Here is a 21,478-nt window from a genome sequence, read left to right on the forward strand (position 1 = left end):
GAGTCTAACATCCACATTCTTTGGATGATGCTCTTGTCACTAGTATACCCACCAAAGGTGGTATATTTAACCCTGTTTTCCTCCTTTAATTATGAAAGCAGTGCTCAGTTCAGAGAAATAAAAGCAAGAAATCCTGAAATAAAGTGCATGATAGATAAGCAGGCACTAAACGATGAGGCCCAAAGACAGATGAGGGAGGGGGCGTGAGCGTAGGGAGAAACAGTTGAGGGAATTTTTAAAAAATGAAGTGAAAAAGCCTAAACTAGATTGTATGCAGTCAGCAACGTCATAGTGGAGAAGTCAAGGACAGACAGCAAGCAGGGCAATGTTCATGTGACTAGACTTGGAGGTATGGATTGAGAGGGACTGTGATCTAAAGAGAAAGTGGCTGATGAACTGCCCAGTCAAAAGGAGAGAAGTAGCACCGAATTTACTTTTTAATTTTAACTTTTTTTTTCAAGTAGGCTCCATACCCAGTGTGGAGCCCAACACGGGGCCTGAACTCAAGACCCTGTGACAAAAACCTGAGCTGAGATCAAGTCAGATGTTTAACTGACTGAGCCACCTAGGTGCCCAATTTTAACTTTTTATTTTGACTTAATTTCACATTTATAGTAAAGATGCAAGAATAACATATGAAATTTTGTATACTCCTCAGAATATTCTCCAAATATTAGCAATATATACATTTGTCTTATCCTCTCTCCTCTCTTTCTCTCGGTACATGTACACTGATATCCGTATACACAAATATATATAATTTTTTTCTGAACCATTTGAGAGTCAGTTGCACCTTGTGTCCCTTTATCCCTAAATACTTCAGTGTGTGCTTCTTAAATTTTTTTTTTAATGTTTATTTATTTTTGACAGAGACAGAGACAGAATGAGAGTGGGTTAGAGGCAGAGAGAGAGGGAGACACAGAAGCAGAAGCAGGCTCCAGGCTCTGAGCTGTCAGCACAGAGCCCGACGCAGGGCTCGAACTCACGAGCTGTGAGATCATGACCTGAACCTAAGTCAGATGCTCAACCGGCTGAGCCACCCAGGCGCCCCAGTGTGTGCTTCTTAAAAGCAAAGGCATTCTCTATATGATGAGGTAAAATAACCAAAATCAGGAAATTAATATTAATACAATATTATTATCCAATGTTTAGGCTGTCTGGATTTTGCCACCTGTCCCAATAATGTCTTCTATAGAAAAGGCAAATTCTGGACCATACACTGCATTCAGTTGTTATGTTTCTCTAGTCTCCTTTCATCTGAAACAGTTCCTTAGTCTTCCTTTGTGTTGCATTTTAAAACCTATAGATCATTAATTTTGGAAGAGGTCTTTCTGGTTTGTCTGCTGTTTCTTCATGATTAAATTCAGGTTATGCACATTTGGCAGGAAATCCACCGAAGTAATATTGTGTTCTTCCTCAGTGCATCATGAGGAGGAAGATGCTGTCAATTTGTCCAATTACTGGTGATGCTAACTTTCAACACTTGGTTAACGTAGGGTCTGCCAGACTGCCCCACTGTCTTTTTGCAATCACTAAGTATCTCATGGAGATTTACTCTGTGATTATGTAAAAAGCTTGTTAACTCCTTAAACTTTCCCTACTAGTTTTAGCATCCGTTGATGATTTTTGTCTAAAATAATGGTTATTTTAGCAGTTGCCAAACAATGATTTTCTGTTTTCATCATTCCTTTTACATTTATTATTTCACAGTTTATTGCAAGGAAAAGCTCACCCTGTTTCTTCTTTTCTTCATCTTCCTTTCCCTCCCTCCTCTCATTCTCTCCCTCCCTCCCTTCCATCTATCAATATAGACTAGTGGATTCTTATTTTATTCAATACACTATATTCTTTTATTATCATTATTTACTTTGATACTGAATTGTCCTCGATTTGGCACTAGCTTAATTTTTTTTTTAAGTTTGAGAGAGAGAGAGAGCATGCGCACACATGTGCACGTGAGCAAGTGGGGGAGGGGCAGCAAGAAAAGGGGAGAGAGAGAGAATCCCAAGCAGGCTCCATGCTGTTATCAAGGAGCCCAATGCGGGGAACCCAGGAACCATGAGATCCTGACCCGAGCCGAGGTCGGAAGCTTAACCGGCTGACCCACCCAGGCACTTCAGCACTGACTTCATTTTAGAGTTAGGAACCACAGATTTCAAAATGAATGTCTCAGAAAAGAATGTAGAACACTAAAAATTACATAGGGAAAGGTGGGTACTTCAGAGAGAGCAACAATAACTCCTTCTTTATTACTATTCATGAATATGTTTTATGTGTCAGGTAAGATACACTTTATCTATGTTATCTCACTGGACATTCTCAACCTGGTGAGGTAGACATCGTGTCATTTTGTCTTCCATTTAATGATGAGGAAATGGAGCAAATGAGTTCATCAAAGCCTTACTTACCCTCAGCAGCAGCAGGTCTAGCCCTTGCTCTCAACCACCAGGCAACTCCACAAATAGGTGTGGAAATCTTCAGGAAAGGAAAAAGTCTTAGAAGCAAGTCTGCACTGTTACTGAGGGTAGCTGGACATTTGTTCCAGAGTTTATAGAGTCATCTGAACTTTTTGCATTTTTACAAATGGGGCGTTTGGAAACTGTCTACAAGTCTGTCATCAGTCTAGGAGCTTTCCTAACCTGCACTGTGGAAACTGTCCCAGCCCTGCCTGAAATCCTGTGAAGGAAGCATAAAGAAAGAGTTAATTTGAGCCAAAGTCTACTGACACAGATTCAGAAAAACATGAGTTGGCCAAGTCACCTGGGGAAGCGTTCCCATGGGTCAAGACAAGTGAGAGCCAAATTTAGGAAGAGAAAAGAAAACTGAGGGAACAGCAGAGCAGAGATTCTTAAGAAAGTTGGTATCTATTCAAGCCTTTAGATCCCAGGTGAAGACAGGGCTGTAGCTTTGCCCTCCTAACAGGCTAACAGATCAGATCCTTCTTCCTGCAACAATACCACGGAATCCACCACTGCCACACCACCACTTTTAATATGAAATTACAGATACTATGAGATTGCACTTGGGTGAAAGAAGTATGTGGCATGCTAGAGAAACTAATGGAAACAACAGCCCTGCCTTAGAGGGAAAAGCACAATTGGATCTGAGAATAACATCCTTACACTCCCAGGAGGAACGAACTAAAAATAAAAGACAAAAAGGTGCTTGTGCTTCCTGCCAGTCAGTAAATCCAATAAGCAAAGGAGATGCCTCAACCTGGCGCTGGGTAGTTAACCGTCAGCCTGACTCCCTCCACCCGAGAGCAGCCATGTGGCTCTCAGAGCTAACAGCTGCCAAGCAGAACCCCTCAGATTAACCCATAGGTGGTGTTGAACCACTTCCCATTAAGATATTTGCAAAGCAAACAAAAATGATAGCCCCACTCTGAGTGCTGGGAGCGGGCCAGGAGCGCTGGCTGTTCTTGTTGACACAAAGAGCTCTCCGGGGAAGGTCTGGGCCAGAGCAAGGAAGGCCACTCCTGCCTGCGTCTCCAGACTGTGTTGATTTTAGGCCATTAGAATCTTAGTAACAGGGTCTGTTTATTATCTAATTTCCCAATCACAGCAGTCGCTAGAGCCCTGTTTCACCAAAGCTCTCTATTCCTGTCTTCCTGACCTACACCATTGAGATGAAAAGAAAAAAATTCCAGCCTCCTTCTGTTTTGTCTGCTCATCAAGGAGGCAAGTCTGAGAAGTCACTGAGGTGCACACAGAAAGAGTGTGGCATCACTACTGTCAATGGCTGCTGTGGCCAACACTTGCTCAGGTCCTTCACAGTTTAAAGTGACTGGGGCAATACTAATGGGAAATATGCTGGAATATTTGTGCCCTGCAGGTACAAGCCAAATGCCACAGAATCCACAAAATACATATGGAACAGAAACACTACTGTTTTTCCTTTTAACTCAAAGAAAATGAAATAAAGTTAACAAGGCTGTGGAAATATATAAAGTTATTCTTCCTTCAACCTGTAAGATTATAATCTAGGTTTCCTTAAGTATTGATGATAAAACACTTTTATCTAGAATTCATTTTTACACAAATTTTGTTTCCTGCAATATTTTCATCTTGAACAAGTTTTCTTTTCTCAAGTTTGTTTTTTCTTTCAAAATAGGCTCAATATGCAAAGATTTTTTTTTTTTTTGAGAGAGAGAGAGAGAGAGAGAGAGAGAGAAAGAACAAGCATGGGGAAGGGTATAAGAAAGGGAGAGAGAGAATCTTAAGCAGGCTCCATACCCAGCATGGAGCCTGATGTGGGGCTCGATATCATGACTGTGAGATCATGACCTGAGCTGAAATCAAGAGTTAGACGCTTAACCGACTGAGCCACCCAGGTGCTCTGCAAAGGTATTTTTGCCAAAAACTCACTCTGAGCCTGAACATAGCAAAGGTATGGATGAGGATACAAGCAAAGTAGGTATCAGAGATGTACTGAATTTCTAGAATTTCCTACACTCACAAAATGGGTAATGTAGGACGGGAGCAAGGGATGATGAAATGGTCAGAAGAATTTGCCAAATTTTGTCGTTCCTTGAAACTGGCCTTTAGATTAGAAACCAGAACTTTAGGGATGTAGGTATCAATTGTATACGGAGAGAGACAAACAGAAACTGAGAGAGAAGAAAAGGAAAGAAAGAAGGAAAAGGAGAGAGCTAAAGAGAGATGGAGATTTCTTTAGTAAAAGTACAGGTTATCATTCTGAACAGTTGATTTTTTATAAAAAAATAAGGGGGGGGGGAGTTATTTGCTACTTAAAGTATAAAGTGAAAGAGCAACCTCCACCTTTCAGTATAAACTGAACATATCATTCAGTTTTAGATGATATTTATCCAAATAAAATTAAGTGTCACTGGACCAAAGTTCTCTGTAAATGTGCAGGTTTTCCAGAAAGAAAGTAAATCCAACATTGCAGGTCAACTCCACAGAGCTCATGCCATCATTCGCTGACAGCATCACTTGCTGATGTGTCCACAGGGGATCACATTTAAGGCCTCGGTGGGTGATGCGGTAACTGCGGCTATACATGAGGTTATGCCGAACACACCGAAATTGGTTCTCACGTCAAACTGTCCAAACCATTTCTGGAGATGTTCCATGTTTGTCTGAGACACCAGGCCCAAAACACTGCCTTGAAGTGTGGATCTCGTGTGTGGGTGGGGGTGGTCAGAGAACCCAAGTCAAAAATGTGTTCTAACAGCACGGTGCTGGGGTGGCTCAGTCAAATATTTTGACTCTTGATCTCAGCTCAGGTCATGATCTCATGGTTTGTGAGTTCGAGTCCAGCATCAGGCTCTGTGCTGACAACACAGAGCCCGCTTGGGATTCTGTCTCTCTCTCTCTCTCTCTCTCTCTCTGCCCCTCCCCCACCCGCTTTCTCTCTGTCTCTCGCTCTCTCTCAAAATAAATAAACAAACTTCAAAAAATGTGTTCTAATATTTCTGCTTAAGTTCACTATGTCTGGATCCTAGCAGCTAACTCTAAATTAAGATAGTAACCATAGGCAGTTACCTGCCAATAACTCTGCTTCATAAAGAAAACACATAATTAAGCATCTTCCCAAACTTGGGTCTTAATTTTTTTTTAAGTAGGCTTCACACCCAGCATGCAGCCCATTGCAGGGTTTGAACTCATGACCCTGAGATCAAGACCTGAGCTGAGATCAAAAGTCCAATGCTTAACTGACTGAGCCACCCAGGCACCCCAGGTCTCATTTCTGAGTTAGGAAGTTAGATCCATTACAGAAAAATGAGACGATGTTAACATTTCCGTTCACTTATTTTGTTAGCACTGTTGGGTTTCTGAGAAAGCCAGATTCCTACTTTATCAAAAATCAATTATTATGTTGAAGTCAAACTCAACATAAATAAGAAGCATTTCTTGAGGGAAAACTAATTAAATTTAGCTTTGGATCCAACAGAAGTAAAAATTCATTCATCCGTTCATCAATTACCCTTATGCTTATAATGGCCCAAGATCCAGATTCGGCTGTTATCCAGAAATGAGTGACAGTTTCAACCCTGGAGTTTATTATCACATATAGATTATAGTAATAACAGTTAACATTTCTGTGCATTTACTACACGTCTGGTAGTCTTCTAAACATTTCCTATAATTTATTCTCACAATGGTTATAGGAGATAGGTACCATTATTAGACATGTGTTTAACTTGCCCAAGGTCACTGAGCTAGTTGGACACGGACCTGAGCCTAGACAGAAGCAATCTGGCTCCAGAGTCCATAGCCTAAACTGCTTCCTCTGCCTGCATGGTGCCCCTGAACACAGTGGACAGGAGTCAAACTCAGATGCTGGTGGGGCCAGGCCATGAATTAAGCAGTCTGTGAGTAGGAATCAATGGAAGACACCCTCTACTCGGTCCCAGCAGACTGCTGCTAGATACAACAATTTTTTAAAGCGATCAGAAATCTGAATTGTTCCATGAAGTCTTTCTATTTTTATAAGTTGGAAACTAAATTAAGAATTTTAAAAACATTGTTCAGGCCAACCAAAATACGTCTGCAGACCATATTCTACTCAATGACTGTATGTGTACATTTTTCAGCTTATAGAATATGGTCCAAAACATTTTGTGCATCTTTAAGCCTCCCACATCTTGGCTCCTATCTGCTTTATTGCCCGTTATAGTTCTCCCTGCATCACGTCCCTCCCACCACACCCTCTGCCTTCATCCCACTGGACACCTCGCCTTCTTGTTGTGCCCCCTGCACATCATGCCTCTGGACCATTGTTCACTCTTTCTCCCACCTGGGATGGTCTTCTCCTAGCTCTAGTCTGTTTCAAAACCCTGCACGAGGTGCCACATGGGTGATAGCGTGAAGGACGAGTAAAATATTCCAGGTAAAGAAAGAACTGGCAAGGAAATTCTATTCAGGAGGAATAGCATGGACAGGTATACAGAAACAGGAAAACAAAAGACATACTGAAAATCACCAAACAGCTCCAGATAATTTTAAAAGAGGGCACTAGCCTTTGGAATCTGGTCCTCCAAAAAGAACTTGGACTGCTGACATTCTTGACATCCACAATCCTTCTAAAAGGGTCTTTTGCATAAGGATCACTGATCCACTGATGATTTAAGGTTTGTTGAAATAGTTCGGATAAATATTTATGTACAGCCATAAGCAACTCCACAAGGAAAAATATAACTCAAAACAGATTTTTCCTTGAAGCTCCTTTCAGCTGGTGATAAGATTTCTGGCTTCAAAAACGGTTTGAAAATAAATGTGACCAATTAGTACTTTAAAAATCAAGAAACTCCAAGAAGGCCCTAACAATCGAGTAAGCTCTGGAAGTTACCACTTGAGGCTGTGCCAGTGAAACCCTGGCCATATTGGCAAGGGTGAGTCGGGCCCAAACTCAACCTCACGTTTATCCCTGACATAAAAGCCAGGAACACAAGAAAATAAAATATGACCCTCACGTTAAAGCAGAGAGTGAGGGCTGTGCAAAGTTTCTAAAGTGCTGGAATCCTCAATGCGTATTTTAGTCTAAAGCCCTACAGCTAAGCCAGAGGAGCCTTGACTCTTCACCTCAGGCTCGCTTGCACAGACTACTGTTGCTACCACTTCCATCACCATAACCAACAGCAGCGTGTTATCATCCCGTGAGCATTTACCATGCGTCTAGAGCTATGCTAGTTCCCTCGCAGAGATCATCTCCAATCCTCACAATCACGCCCTTTCTGCAGCCCAGGACACCGAGTTTCAGAAAGACGAAGGAATTTGACCGAAGACTCGTAGTTCATAAGAAGCTGAACCATGATTTAAACTCAGGACTGTCACCAAGGCCCATCTGCTTTCACCCAAAGGAGATAACACACAGCGTATCTCCCACATCACGAGCACTTCCTAGAAGAAGGCCACCACCTCTACCACTGCGCCCATACCTGCTGCCACCCTCCTTCGGTGTCCAAGTTCCTCTAATGCCTAGTGCATTAACTTGGCCCTGGCAGTAGGCACTTGGCTGGAGGGCACCGGCTTCCGGAGGGGGAGAAACAGAAGTGGAAGGAAAAAGGAGCACGGGAACTGAAGGGTGGGAGAGGAAAGGTCCTCCTGATACATAAGGAAAGTTTTGTTTTGTTTAATCTTCTTAGCACTGCCACATATTTCTGCGGGGACCCCCCACGCAGTGTGTGTGTCAAGATATGTGGCAATCTGTACTTTTACAGCCCACATGAAGATCTGGCCCACAGTTGGCCCTGACTGGGAGGCTGTTTCTCTGGCTCATCCATTCTGAGGTCAGCCCAATTGGCTCCAAGCCCCAGAGTGGGAGAAATATGTGCTCGCTTTCCCCTCTTGCGAGGTGCCAGCTCTCCTCGAGCTGCCTGAGTCATGAAGATTCCTGTCACTCGGAGTCCGAATCCTCCCTGAAGTGGCCCACAAGGAAGCGGTTTCTCTGGAGGTGTGTAACGAGCTGCCGGGTAGAAACATGTGCACCAGCATTATCAACCTCCTGCCTCCGTTATAGGGGCTTCTTGTTATATAACAACAGGCTAGCTGTGCTAAAGAATGTCAAATAAAAGCCTGGCAAGAGCTTTGCCATATGCAGGCCAAATTAAATTAAGGAGCATAATCCTCACTATTGTACTTATCAGCATTAAAATAGAGGATTACCATCATGGGAACAAAGCCTCATGACATAAAAGACTATTTCCTTTCTGCCATTCACTGTACACAGTTACAGGCTCATGTAGGAAGCGGAGCGGAGAAGGGCCACACCAACCACTGATTTCTCCTTTCAACCTGAAGCTTCCTTCTCCCTAGCCAAGTTAGCCCCCACCCCCTCATGCACAGATGGGAGCATCTTCTCCATGAGGCTTTAATCCCAAGAATTCGGTGCTGGAGTTCTCTCCACCAATCACAGGATGACGGTTTTATGCCCACCAGGGTTTTTCCCTTAGCTGGTTGTGATTTAAGATTTGTCACAATGACATTTATAGAGAGCACAGAGCAGAAAAAGCCATGGGCTAAGCATTTGGAACCTGGAACCTAGACAGGCAGCAGAATGTATCAGTAACTTAAAAGTGTCAGCTCTGGAGTCAGAAGGCCTGCGTCCAAATCCTGACTCTGTCACTTTACTGGGCAATATTGGCAAATTACTTATCTTTTTCTTAAAGCTTATACAAAGGCAATTTATTAACAGAAAACAATAATTTGAGAAATCCTGTTCATAGACGGTGACCACAGCAACCCCCCTTCCTACAGGTGCTATCAGAGGGGATGGGGGTGGCTTCCTCAATCTGCCCGATCTTCATTCCTGAGTGGACAATGGCTCTGAGGGCTGACTGGGCTCCAGGGCCAGGGATCTTGGTCCTATTTGCTCCTGTGGCCTGGAGTTGGATGTGGAGGGAAGCGGTGCCCAGCTCCTTGTACCTTTGGGCTACATCCTGGGCAGCCAAAATGGCAGCAAAGGGAGAGGACTCATCTCGGTCAGCCTTCACCTTCATCTCACTAGTCACAAAGCAGATGGTTTCCTTGCCAGAAAGATCAGTGACCTGGACAATAGTGTCACTGAAGGATGCAAAGATGTGGTGGACACCAAACACATTTTCTCCTTCAGCCACTTGAGATCTGAGGCTGATGACCTGTTCTTCCTTCTTTTCCTTCCCCTTGAGAGGTGCGATTTCCGCATGTCTTCTCCAGACTCCACCACCAGAAAGCAAATCACTTGTAATACCGTAACGTCAGAAATTATACAATGTGTACCTCTTTCATAGGGTAATCTAAGGATTAAATAAGGTAGTACATGCAGAACACTTAATATAGTGCCCCAAATTTGTTAATAAATGCCAAATGTTAGTTGTTTTTATTGCTGGAGAGAGAAGCTCTGGTTTCAAACGCGACCTGCCATTTATTCTCTGTGTGACACTGTGTGACCCCTCCAGACTAGCTGATTAGGGGCAGGACTAGGTAAATCTGATACATCCAACGCAGCACTGGTCTCTAGGCAAGCTTTGGGGACTACAGTCTTGGCCTTCCCAGTTTGGTTTACTTATCCATAAGACGGGTCGGTAATGCCAGCCAAAAGGCTTGGATAAGAATCACGTGAGATAACCGGAAAAGGACCTGGACTCACAACAAATGTCGAGTGACTCTGAAGGATTATGTTGTTCTTATTCTCAGCAATAGTTCTTGTCAGGTTTGGGTTTTCCTTATGAGCTCTTCCCTCTGATTCTGCCTTCTCTTTACCTTTCCCTAGTACCTGTCTGATCCCATCACTACTACTTCAGGACTCTTCTGGCACATTTTGTTGGTTGGTTCTCCAACCCCTTTCTTCTTTGCCTACAGCCTATTTGCAGAAGCTGAAAATTCCCATGCTCATGTTCTCAGCTTTCCTTGTAGCTCCCTGGCAGATTCTGGCCAGTGAGATGAGAGGAGAGTGTCCTAGGGACTTCCGGGAAAGGCTTCCATCCTGACGAACAGAGAGAGACTCCTGAGGAGAACCCCACCCGCTTCCCATCCACCTCTTCCTTTCTGCTTTGGACACTGCCACGTGAGGAAGTATTGCTTTAGTGCTGCTTCAGCCACCTTGCAACCATAAGTAGGGGCACGATGATGCACTGAAAATAGCAAAGAGATGAAAAGGCCTACCTCCTTAATGACATCCCTGAGCAACTGAGCCAGCACTGGAACTTTTGTCTTCAGACCTTTATCTCAAGGGATTCTTAAACATATTGGTTGGAGGGTCTGTTAATTGCTGCTAAGAGCATCATCATTGGCATGACTCAGCTTTCTTCTTTGCCTGCCCATCTCTTCCCCTGTTGCTCTCCCCAGTTTCCTTCCTGTCAACCCCTGGGTTGATCCACAGGGCACTGAGGTGACCATCAACACAGAGGGCAAAATGAGACCCCTAACCCCCTGGGGCAGGCATATCTTGACACCCTATCTAATGAATTATTCTGGATCCTATTGTTGCTGCCCCTACCCAAAGACTGAGCAGGAAAAACATTTATTTCGTAAAAATCTGAGCTCTAAAAGTGGCCTTGGATGTCAGCTCAATAAACATATTGAGTACCTACTGTGTGTATTGGAAACAGAAAGAAATAAGATTCAACCCTCACTTATGAGAAGCTGACCTCCTAGCACACAGTCAACCACACCACCAGGCAATATGTGAAGCGACAGAGAGTGATAAACCAAAGTGTGGTCCTAGGACCCTGTCTGTGAGCTGTTCCTACTCACTCAGTGTCATAAGGAGCTTGTGCCAGAAAGTAAATCAGTTTATTACCAAGTACATTATTTAGCTCTGCTGATATTTTTTTCATAGCCAGACTTCCTCGATGAAGAAAGCAGTGGGTTGATTGACATTCTGATATGAACTCATTATCTTGTTGTGAACCAGCATTCTGAGTAGCACTGTTAAAAATGGACTACAAAGATTCAAGGAGCATTGAAGAGAATTAAGGTCTTCATAGAGGGAAGGGATATGACCATGTGTCTTGATGAGATAGCTAAGAACTGAACAGAAAGGCATGAGCAGAGAGAACAGAGGTAGTTACATTGGTAAAACGGTAAGTCTGACCCCACAGGGTGCATATAGAGACGTACTGGAGGTGAGTCTGGAAGACAAAGCAGAGCAAGACACAAAGAGACTTGACATGGCAGACTGAGAAGTCTGAACCTCTTTTGGTCTAAAATGGGAAGCCATTAAAGTTCTTTGAAAAGCCAGAATATACTTTAGGATAATTGATCAGGTGTCAGAAATAAAAGCTGGTCTATAAAGAAGAGAAAAGGGAGAGAGGGAGAGAGAACAAGATAATGCTAGGGCTGGACCAGAGAAGGATGCTAAGAAAATGATTGGAGGTGGAGTTAAATGAGAGGTAGGGATCAAAAATGGCTGCCAGGTTTCAAGGCTAGGTCACCAGAGTGTTTATTCAACTCACAAGAGTGGGGGCAGAGGGGTCAGGCAGAAAAGGTGCTTTGGTGGGAACTTTTCTGCTGAGGCCCTGGTGTGGAAATCAGAACATGGTCAGCAGAACAGAATCCCAAGAACTGTGCTCACTCAGCTGAGAGTCGGGTGATAACAGAACATACCAGCGAGACAGGATATCACTCAGGTGAGGAATAAAGAAGAAAGAAAGTCAAGGGCTTGGAGGGCTGCCCCATTGGGTGGAAGAGCATGATGGGGCCAGAGAAGGCAGAGACCAGGATGTCTTAGAGGAAGAACCTGAAGCCTGCAATGCTGCAGACAGCCACGGATGAGGGCAATTTGAGGACAGCACAGCCCACGGAACTGATGCTGCAGAGTCTGACGAAGACAAGGCTCTAGGAACTGGGAGCTGAACTTCCCAAGAGCAACTGTGGAGACAGAGGGAGGGCACAGATCAGATCGGATTTCAGGATTAAGGAGGGTGGTGGGGGAGGGAATGAGGCCCCAGACCAGGATGTTAGTCTGAGGAAGTGTGATGGTAAAAGTAACAAGAGGGAAGCCAGGGCCAAGAGCGGCCTTTTTTGCAAAATGGAGAGAAGTATAAGCAAAAAGGAGAAAGACACTAGAGAGAGAACGCCAGGGCGGGCTAAATGATGAGGGCAGGGCCACAATGAAGGCATTCACCTGTGCAAGGAGGGACCTGTAGCCTTTTGAGATGGGAGCAAAGGAAGAAAGAATAGCTGAAGAGAAAGAGAGATTCTGAGGTGGAGGGAAGTGAAGGTGAAGTTGGCTTACAGCTGTCCTGATACCGTATGTTAAAGTCAGTCACCAGCTGAGGTTGAGGGGAGTCAGGCAGTTAGAGGCATTGACCAAATTAGTTCACTGACTTGTCCAAGGTCTAACAGCTGGAAAATGTCAGCACTAACTAGGACCAGAACCCAAGTCTTCCACCTGCCAAGTTCAGTGGTCTTTCTGCTGCATCAGAAATTCTAAAGTTTGTTATTCTAGTATAGAGTATCTAGTATTATGTTCTATAATATTCCCTCAAGTACCCTTGGCTGAACTATCCTACTGGGAAAGTAGTCTACTTTATAAGTAGTCCAACAACAGTTTGAGACCATTAGAGAAGTATTGATAATTTGTCAAGTCTCAAAAATATTAATAAGAAGCCTCAAGAGATTAAGAAATATTTTTAAAAAGTACAAATCAAAACCACTTCTTTTTCCAAGTGATGCAAAGAACTTTCTAGTGATCTGCTTCTTTCTCCAAATCCTGGAGTACACTTCTTAAAAAAAATTTTTTTTAATGTTTATTTATTTTTGAGAGAGACAGAGACAGAATATGAGTGAGTTAGGGGCAGAGAGAGAGGGAGACACAGAATCCGAAGCAGGCTCCAGGCTCCGAGCAGTCAGCACAGAGCCCGACGCGGGGCTCGAACTCACGAGCTGTGAGATCATGACCTGAGTCTAAGTCTGACGCTCAACCGACTGAGCCACCCATGCACCCCTGGAGTAAACTATTAATGAAAAAGTCCCTACAACCAATTTAGAGGAAAAGAAGAAAGATAAGCTTCATTCTAGTTAGACCTTCCTTTTGCCACGGTCCACTCCTTCCTGTGGTTGTGTCCTCTTCCTGGTGACATGTGTGACAGGGCCTGAAAACCTTTTCTGGGTAAGGGTAGGTTAGGGAGTTTTCTGTGAAGAATAGGAGGCCTAGCCTAGGAGCTCCTTGAGTGTCCAGTGCTTGATGTCATGGCCTTGTCTGGTCTGACTTAGAGTGACATGAGCCTCCATTTGGCAGAGATACTGGTCTCTGCAGACCCGAGCAGTTCCTAGGTACACTGAAGATGGGGTGCTGCGGCCCTGGGCTGTAATGCTCTACTCTGAATTATATTTGACTAGAAACTGTGGGTAAATAGGAATTGATGCTCCCTTTTTGCTTCAGCGTAAACCAAGCTTTTTCAGTCTCGGAACTACTGTCATTTGGGGCTGGACAACTCATTGTCGTGAGGGGGCTGTGCTGTGCCTGGTAGGCTGTTTGGCACTATCCCTGGCCTCCACCCGCTAGATGGCATTAGTACACCTCCTCCCCCTAGAGTTGTGACAACCAAAAATATCTCCAGACATTGTTGAGTGTCCCGGGGTGGGGGGTGGGGAGGGGGAAGTAGGGAAGAGAGGCAAAACTGTCCCCAGTTGAGAGAATCTGTTAAGGTTCATCAGGCAACTACCTGTTTTACCATGAAGAGAACCCAAATAGCGGGACTGCGCTCAGGTTGCGCTGTAGAATAAAGACTTTTGCCCACAGAGTAATGACGTCTGACCTGGGAGAATCTGATAAAAAACACTTTTTGGCTCCACTGTCTCCAACTCACCAAAACACTGTTTGAAGTAGCTCTGTTTCAGTGTCCATTGGAACAGAGCACCTGAGTTTAAGATTGGGAATGCTTATAGATAAGACTCACCAATTTTTCTCAGTGATAGCAGGAGGGTTGCTTGAAGTATCTTCATGGCCATTGTTGAATTCTGTTTGTGGGATGACTTTACGATCTATAGAGCCCCTTAGAACTGAGAGAAAACAAACAAGAAGACAAAATCCTTAGAGATCTATGGACAAGCTCAGAAATAGGCAGGGTTAGGTTTTAGAACACGTCTACACTCCGTAGCACCTCTCTCCTGCCCCTCCTGCTGTTCCACAGCCTTTGTCTATGACATGTCATCAAAACTGACCTGTTTTGTGATCCCAGCCAGCAAGTTGGGTAAAATCATTCATGGTTTTGGGAAAACAAGCTACCTTTCTCTGGCAACAGAGGTAACGGACTGAGCTCAGTGGCCCCCAGGTGAGGTAGACTGCAATGGTGGCAGCAAGAAGGGCACTGGGCGAGACAGCAGACCAGCTTCCGGTCCTAGACAGCAGGACAGGGTGGCCTGCTGACACAGATGGTAGGTCAAGGAATGGATTGTCACAATGTGGGTAGGACTGACTGTAAACAGGGAATCATTCCTAGAGTAACCCATTTCTACATTGTGAATGAGGGCAGTTTACCAGTAAGTTTCTCAAGAGTGGGGGTAACAAATACAATTCCTCCTTTCAGTGACCCTGGCAGCCCAGCTGTAACTAATCAATCATGCCCCTCTTTTCCACTAAACCTTAATTTATCTTCAAGGTCCTTCCTAACATGCTTTACATCAGTGTTTCCCAAAGTGCAGATGCCACGTGATCACGACTTGATAGGGACAACCCATGAAGCATCAACATCGCTTAGAAACTTGTTAGAAATGCAAATTCTTGGGCACCACCCCAGACCTACTGAATCAGAATGTCCAGGGAGTGGGGGAGGGGCTGGCAACCTGTGTTTTTAATAAGCCCTCAAGGTGATCCTGATCCGTGCTGAAGTTTGACAGACAATGCTCCAGATCAATGGTTCTTAATCCTAGTTGTATATTCAAATCACCCAGGGAAGATTTTTAAGTATGCCTGAGCCCAGCCCCTACAGATTCTGAAACTGACCCAGGGTGGGGTGGGGTTGGCTTCAATTTCAAGAAACTCTCTGGATGATTTAACCTGTGGTCAGGGCTGAGCATTTACAGTCTCACACAGTCACTACTAATCAAGAGAGACTGCACCTATTTGGTATCCTCATTTCAGATGCTCTAAAAGCATCCAAACCAAAATATAAACAGTGAAGATAATTTATAAATTTGGCAACTGTGACATACTGTAGAAGATGCATAAAATGTATAAGGTTGAAATTATAATGATAGAACACATAGCATGACAAAGATACAGTGCAGAAAAATAAATACAGAAATCAATTGTTTTATGTTGTCTATTCTGGGAAGACTACGCTCTGATTCTATGTTATTAGTTTGGTTCCTTAGACAAATATCTTTTGTGTAGAAGAAATGTAATTCTTCGAGCTATCAACGGTAGATAAGACCATCTGTTGTTGTTATTATTATTGCTATAAACACCAAAGGATAAAGACAAAAATTTTAAATGGAATATTATTACATTTTTATTATCACACAAAAAACATCATGACCAGACAGGGAAACAACAATGTTAAAAGAAGACAAAAAAGAAATTAAGAAAAATATCTGCAGCTTTTTAGAATTTCATTAACTTCCCTTCCCTGCCTTCCCTCCCATCTCTTGATTGACCAACTCCTCCCAGTAGAGGACCAGGCAGGTTTCCCCTTCCTGGAGATTCCAAAACACTGTTAGGCCTACGCTTACTTGTAATACCGTGGTAAGCAACATAAAAGCAAGAAGTGACATAAAAAGAAGAAAGAGGAGCCCATTTCAGGGCACAGATAACTCTGTTTGCTTATTAAGAAGGACCATTGATGGGAATAATCTTTAACCTTGTGCTCTGGCCCAATTCAGCTGGACCAAGAGCTACCATGCACTGATCAAAGCCCAGCCGGTATCACCCACGTGGAAAGCTGAGATTGTTGTTGTCTCCACCCATCTGAGATCTTCAGAATAAAAAGGAGCAACAGCAGTTCAATAGATTCAGAGAGGAAAAAACAAAGCAAGGAAAGATCACCAAGCCCCTTTTGGTTGGGGACTCTCCAGAGGAAGGTGCCATGTTTTTCCCCAGAGAGGAAGCTTCCACATCTTCACCTGGAACTTAGCAGATGCCCCTAGTTACTTTGCCTGGATTTACAATAAAAACCCATAGAATTTCTGTTCATGTAATTGAAGGGAAAACTTATTCCATGTTTCTTATTCATTTACACTTCAGTCATCAAAATATTGATTTTTAAGAGTTATTTGAAGTATAAAAATCAAACAGAAAACTTACAGAATATTCTTAATAAAGCTTAGATGAAGTCTGTTCTCCATCCTCCAGCTTTGCCTGGAGAGCAGGGAGAAGGATTTGAGTCAGAGTAAAGAGATAAACTTAAATAAGAAGGAGACTATCAAACTATTGAGTTCAGAGCAAAACTCAGTATTGTCAAATATTTTTAACTATGTCCTGGTGACAGCTGGAATCATCTGCATCTCTTTGGCAAATTAATTGCTACACAAGGAGATTGGAAAAGTGAAGATATGGAGAAAAACAGAAAGGTAAAATAAGGTGGTCCATTCTAAGTAAACAGATCAACTTAAAAGGAATGACACCAGTGACGTGGCTGAACAATGAAGAGCTTGAATTGCAGACTTGAGTACATCCAGGAGTGACAACAGAAGCTTCTCCAGATATGGATTCTCATTTCCTCAAAGAAGCATCCCTGAGTGTTCTGGTTTAATGAAATAAAGTAATGCTGGGACTCCTTCTCTGAAGGAGTCGAATCCTTCCAAAGTCGGATTGAGCTCAATGAACCATTCATATTTCCCAGGAAAATCAAGCCAATTCTCCACTGGACCATTTTGGAATAAAATGGAGAAGATATGGCTGAAAACACCAGAGCAGGCAGTGCAAAGTCAAATGCCTTTGGGGTCACTCAGGTAACAAGAATGTGTGCACTGTCAGGCCAAGAGGGTGGCGGGGGCGGGGGGGGGGGGGTGTTAGGGTTTGTGGTGAAGCAGAAAATATATGACCCACCTAAAGAGATTTGGGTTCAAAGTTTAAAAAAACAAACAAACAAACACTGTATCTGGTCAAACAAAACACATCTGTGTGCTGATTACACCAGAAGACCTCCTATTTGTGACTTCTGCTACGGAGAAAGGGTCTAGACCATGAGTCAGTAAGAGCTAGGCATCCTATTTTTGAAAACGAAAAGGGTGTCATTGTCTCCACCCCAAAGTCTCCTCAAATTCAGGAAACACTGTTGCTCCCTGGGCTCTCCCTCTTCTCCTTCTCTCTTACTCCCTAACCTCCCTGCTCCAAGGTGAAGTCCCAGTTCTGTACTTCCTCGAAAAATAGGCTGCATGGCCAATTCCAAAGGAGCCAGATGTGCCCAGAAACTCCTTGCTGATACCCTGTAACTGCAAACTCTAGTGGAAAATCTGGGGCAACTCATCCTCACTTTTTAGAAAACGCTGGCATTAGCATTAAGGGCCATATTTTTGAACATCATAGTTTCTTCTTGCAGCAGAAGTCCAGGAAACTTCAAACTGCAAAAAGGGAAGATTCCAATATTTTTTCAATATTTAAAAACCACGAATTTAGTCTAATTCTCTCATTTTACGAGGATGTTAACCGATGGAGGGCTTAGACCTTGAGTTTTAAGTTCTTGTCCACGGTGCTCCTTCCCACCATAAATGTTCTTGATTAGTCTGAGGTCTATTTACCAATGTCAGGATCACAGAAAGATCTTAAGAAGTTGAACTTTCATAAGTCCCAACATGAGTCAGACAGAAATGTGTCAGGGTCTACTCCGAGAGGAGGAGTTGAAAAGAGGCTATCAGTAAGGAGAGCCACAACTAGACCAGTTTCCCCAGTAAACAGGTCAGAGGGCAGAGGGAGCAGCTGCAGAGAAGCTGAGCTTATCTCCCTTTACTCCTTCCCTTCTGTGAAATCACCTATGGGGTCCTTTGTAAAGCTGTCCCTGCACTTAATCAGCTGTCACCTACAGAAAAACAGATCACTATATCAGGCGATCATTTTCAGCTATGGAACGTCTCTAACTATAGGACACCCTTCCCAAACCTCTAATGATCCTACCTGTGTGGTCACCAAGCTCACTACAGTCTTGAACGTGGGCACTTTCCTTGGTGTCCCCTGCAACAGCAGGCTGCAGATCAGTGCTTTGGCCTGAAAGGTGCTCTGTGGAATGAAACAAAGGAGTAACTTACCAAGGTTATGCTCCCATACCTGGATGAATTACCAAAGTGGGTGACATCACGTGGCTAGCGAAACCCACATTTGTCTTACAGTTTGAGGCTCCAAGGTGATAAATATCATCAACAGATTTGGCACTTATTTTTAAGATTTAATACAGTGTGGTTGGAAAGGGCATAGTTGTAGAAAACAGGAGAATTGATAACTGTTCTGGTTGGACTTCCTAGTAGCTTGGTGACATTGGTAATTCAGGTAACCTCTGTCTCACTGATTGCATTAGTCAAATAGGGAGCTGGGTGACAAATAGAAGTCTTAAGTGCACCAGGCCAGGGCGGCTGGTTTGACAACCAGGTGGCTTTCCTATTTCCTTTTCAGGTGTACCATCAGGGAAGTAAAAGGAGGGACAAGGTCTCCTCCTTCCCTCCACATCTCTACCCCTCAGGCAAGTCTGTCCTTTCCTTTCATCTTATAGCCCTGTTCTTTAATTGTCCTGGCTTGACAACCAATAATGCCATCACGGAAAAGAGAGACTACACATTCTACTTGGTTGAGGACTATCACAATTGCAGCTTTTCATTGTCCAGTTAGTTTGGCTCATGTTGATAAACACCTAAATACCTCTCTACCAAAACAGCTCATGCCTTGGGTGGAAAAATACTGAAGGGTTTATCTTGGCTGTCACGTCTCTTCCATTCTCCATGACCCTCAAGGTCATGATGGTTTGAAGATGTTCCACCATCTCAGACTACCTCAGGTATCTGAAGATGGCTAGTTCTTTCCAGTTGGGTCCCTTGGCTCTAGAAGAAACCACACTGGCAGCAGAGTCCCTCCTTCCCACAGAGGAGATATTCTTTAGCCTCTGCCCTGAGGCAGTCAACAAACTGTGCCATCTCCTTTTTCTCGGACCTGTGATATAAACCTTGTTCTCTTTCATCCCCCACCTTCCTCTGACTCTGGCTATTTCTAATTTGCTGGCAGTACTTCTAGATATACCATATTAGAATATTTGGAATCTCTGACTTTTCTCCTTTTTAATTTCCTCAAATAGGAATTTTTTTCTGCTCCGTCTCTCTCCTTCTGAGTGACTCTCCTACCTCAAGCGTGGCCTTCCCACACCCAGCCTGATGACACCATGCCTCTCCATTCTCTTGAGGTGGTCCAGTAAACCCATTTTAAGCAAGGCTGGCTGCCTCAGACTATACTTAAAGGGATATAGTCCATGCTCTCATGGAGGTTACATTCTAATTAATACAGAGAGTAAGAGTAAAAAGAGATAACAATGGACAAACACCCTGAAACTTTAAGGGGGTAAGCTGGGTAGACTAGAGTCCTCTCAATATTCCTGTCCATCTACAACCTCAGAATGTGCCCTTACTCGGAAATAAGGTTTTTGTTGATGTAACTGGTTTAAGATGAGGTCATACTGGATTCAGCTGGGTCATCAGTCCAATGGTTAGTGCCCTTCTAAGGCGGCCATGTGAAGATACAGATACAGGGAGAATGCATATGATAATGAAAGCTACGCGATGGGTGTCTAAGCCAAAGACTGCCAAGCATCAGAAGCTACGAGAGAGGCATGGAAAGAATTTTCCCTCAGAGCCTCCAGGAGAAACCAACATTGCTGATTCTGCACCTCCAGCCTCCTGAACTGTGAGAGAATACATTTCTGTTGTTTTATGCTACAAGGTTTGGGGTAACTTGTTATGTTAGCCCTAGGAAACTAACATGAAGAGGAAAAGCTGACAGCTGTTAAGAAAAAAGAAATGAGGAGAAAAAAATCAGGTACCTGTATTCAGCTTGATTTGGCTGGGGAGGCAGGGGAGGCTCATTAAAAACAGGAGTTGGGGAAATCTCCATTATTTTCATTTAACAAACACAAATATATGGATTATTATGTGCCATGAAATGTTCTAAGGCCCTCACTAATCCTCATGGTAACTTTAAAAGGTAGAGGTCACTATTATTCCCATTTTACAGGTAAGGAAACTGAGGCCCAGGGAGGTTCAATGACTTGCCTAAGACTCACACACACAGCTGAAAAGTGGCAGAGCCAGGACTCAAACCCAAACAGTTTCACCCTAAAGTCTGGATTCCTAAATATTACACAGTGCAGCCCCATTAATGTAAACATTCAAAAATCATTAACTCTTGTTTTTTCCTTTAGAAGTGGAAGTTATTTCTTTCACATGTCTGGGCCTCTAAGGTCCCACAGATCAGCTGCTATGGGAGGAGCCTCTGGTCTAGACGGGCATTTGATGGCCTACCCAGAGGACAGACCCAGAGGCATGCTTTCTAGCAGGGGCACTGTCCAGGTTGATTTCTTGGTTGGGGATCTAGGCTGGGTAAGCTTTCCTGCTCTCATAATGGACCTGGCAAACGGTGCCTACTGTATCTGGCAGAGAAGGTGCATACAGATGAGGCACAAAAGCCCAACCTTCCCCTCCTAACTGCTGCTGGCCAATTGCACAAGGAGCCTGTGTCATTTCTGGCTGGAGTGACAGCTGGTCAGCAGCCATCTTATCAGAACATAAAGAGGCCAATTTGTGGGAGGTCTGACAGGCAAATGCCACCAAAAGCAGCACTGAGAAAGTAAAATTCTTTTCTCAAAGAACAGAATCTCATTGACAGATTTTTTTTTTTTTTTTTTTTCCTTTTAACAGCCACATCAGACACCCTGGTCTCCACATAAAACAATTCTGGTAATTTCAGGCCTACAAGATCATTTTCCACTTTGATTCTCTAGTACTTAATTCCAGTCATTATCCCGGTCAAACTTTGAGTTCAAAGAAAAGTCTTGCCTCATAATTGCTTTCTCTAACTTGGAAACTAAGGAGGAAGGTTTTCTCTTATCCTAGAGATG

The 21,478-nt window shown here is 43.6% G+C and overlaps 1 protein-coding gene and 1 pseudogene across 1 annotated transcript in view; both read right to left on the reverse strand.

The window, feature by feature from the left end:
* Positions 1-21,478, reverse strand: part of LOC132671134 (myosin-IIIb) — a 208,344-nt gene that overhangs the window by 102,199 nt on the left and 84,667 nt on the right. The window contains exons 12-13 of the mRNA XM_060621590.3: positions 18,502-18,603; positions 14,348-14,450 (exon numbers count right to left, since the gene is read on the reverse strand). Coding sequence (XP_060477573.2) covers positions 14,348-14,450; positions 18,502-18,603 — 205 coding nt within the window. The remainder of the gene's footprint in view (positions 1-14,347; positions 14,451-18,501; positions 18,604-21,478) is intronic.
* On the reverse strand, positions 9,185-10,262 carry LOC132673099 (small ribosomal subunit protein uS11 pseudogene; annotated as a pseudogene).

Source organism: Panthera onca, chromosome C1 (genome assembly GCF_046562875.1).
Source record: "Panthera onca isolate mPanOnc1 chromosome C1, mPanOnc1 haplotype 2, whole genome shotgun sequence".
Taxonomy (NCBI): Eukaryota; Metazoa; Chordata; class Mammalia; order Carnivora; family Felidae; genus Panthera; species Panthera onca.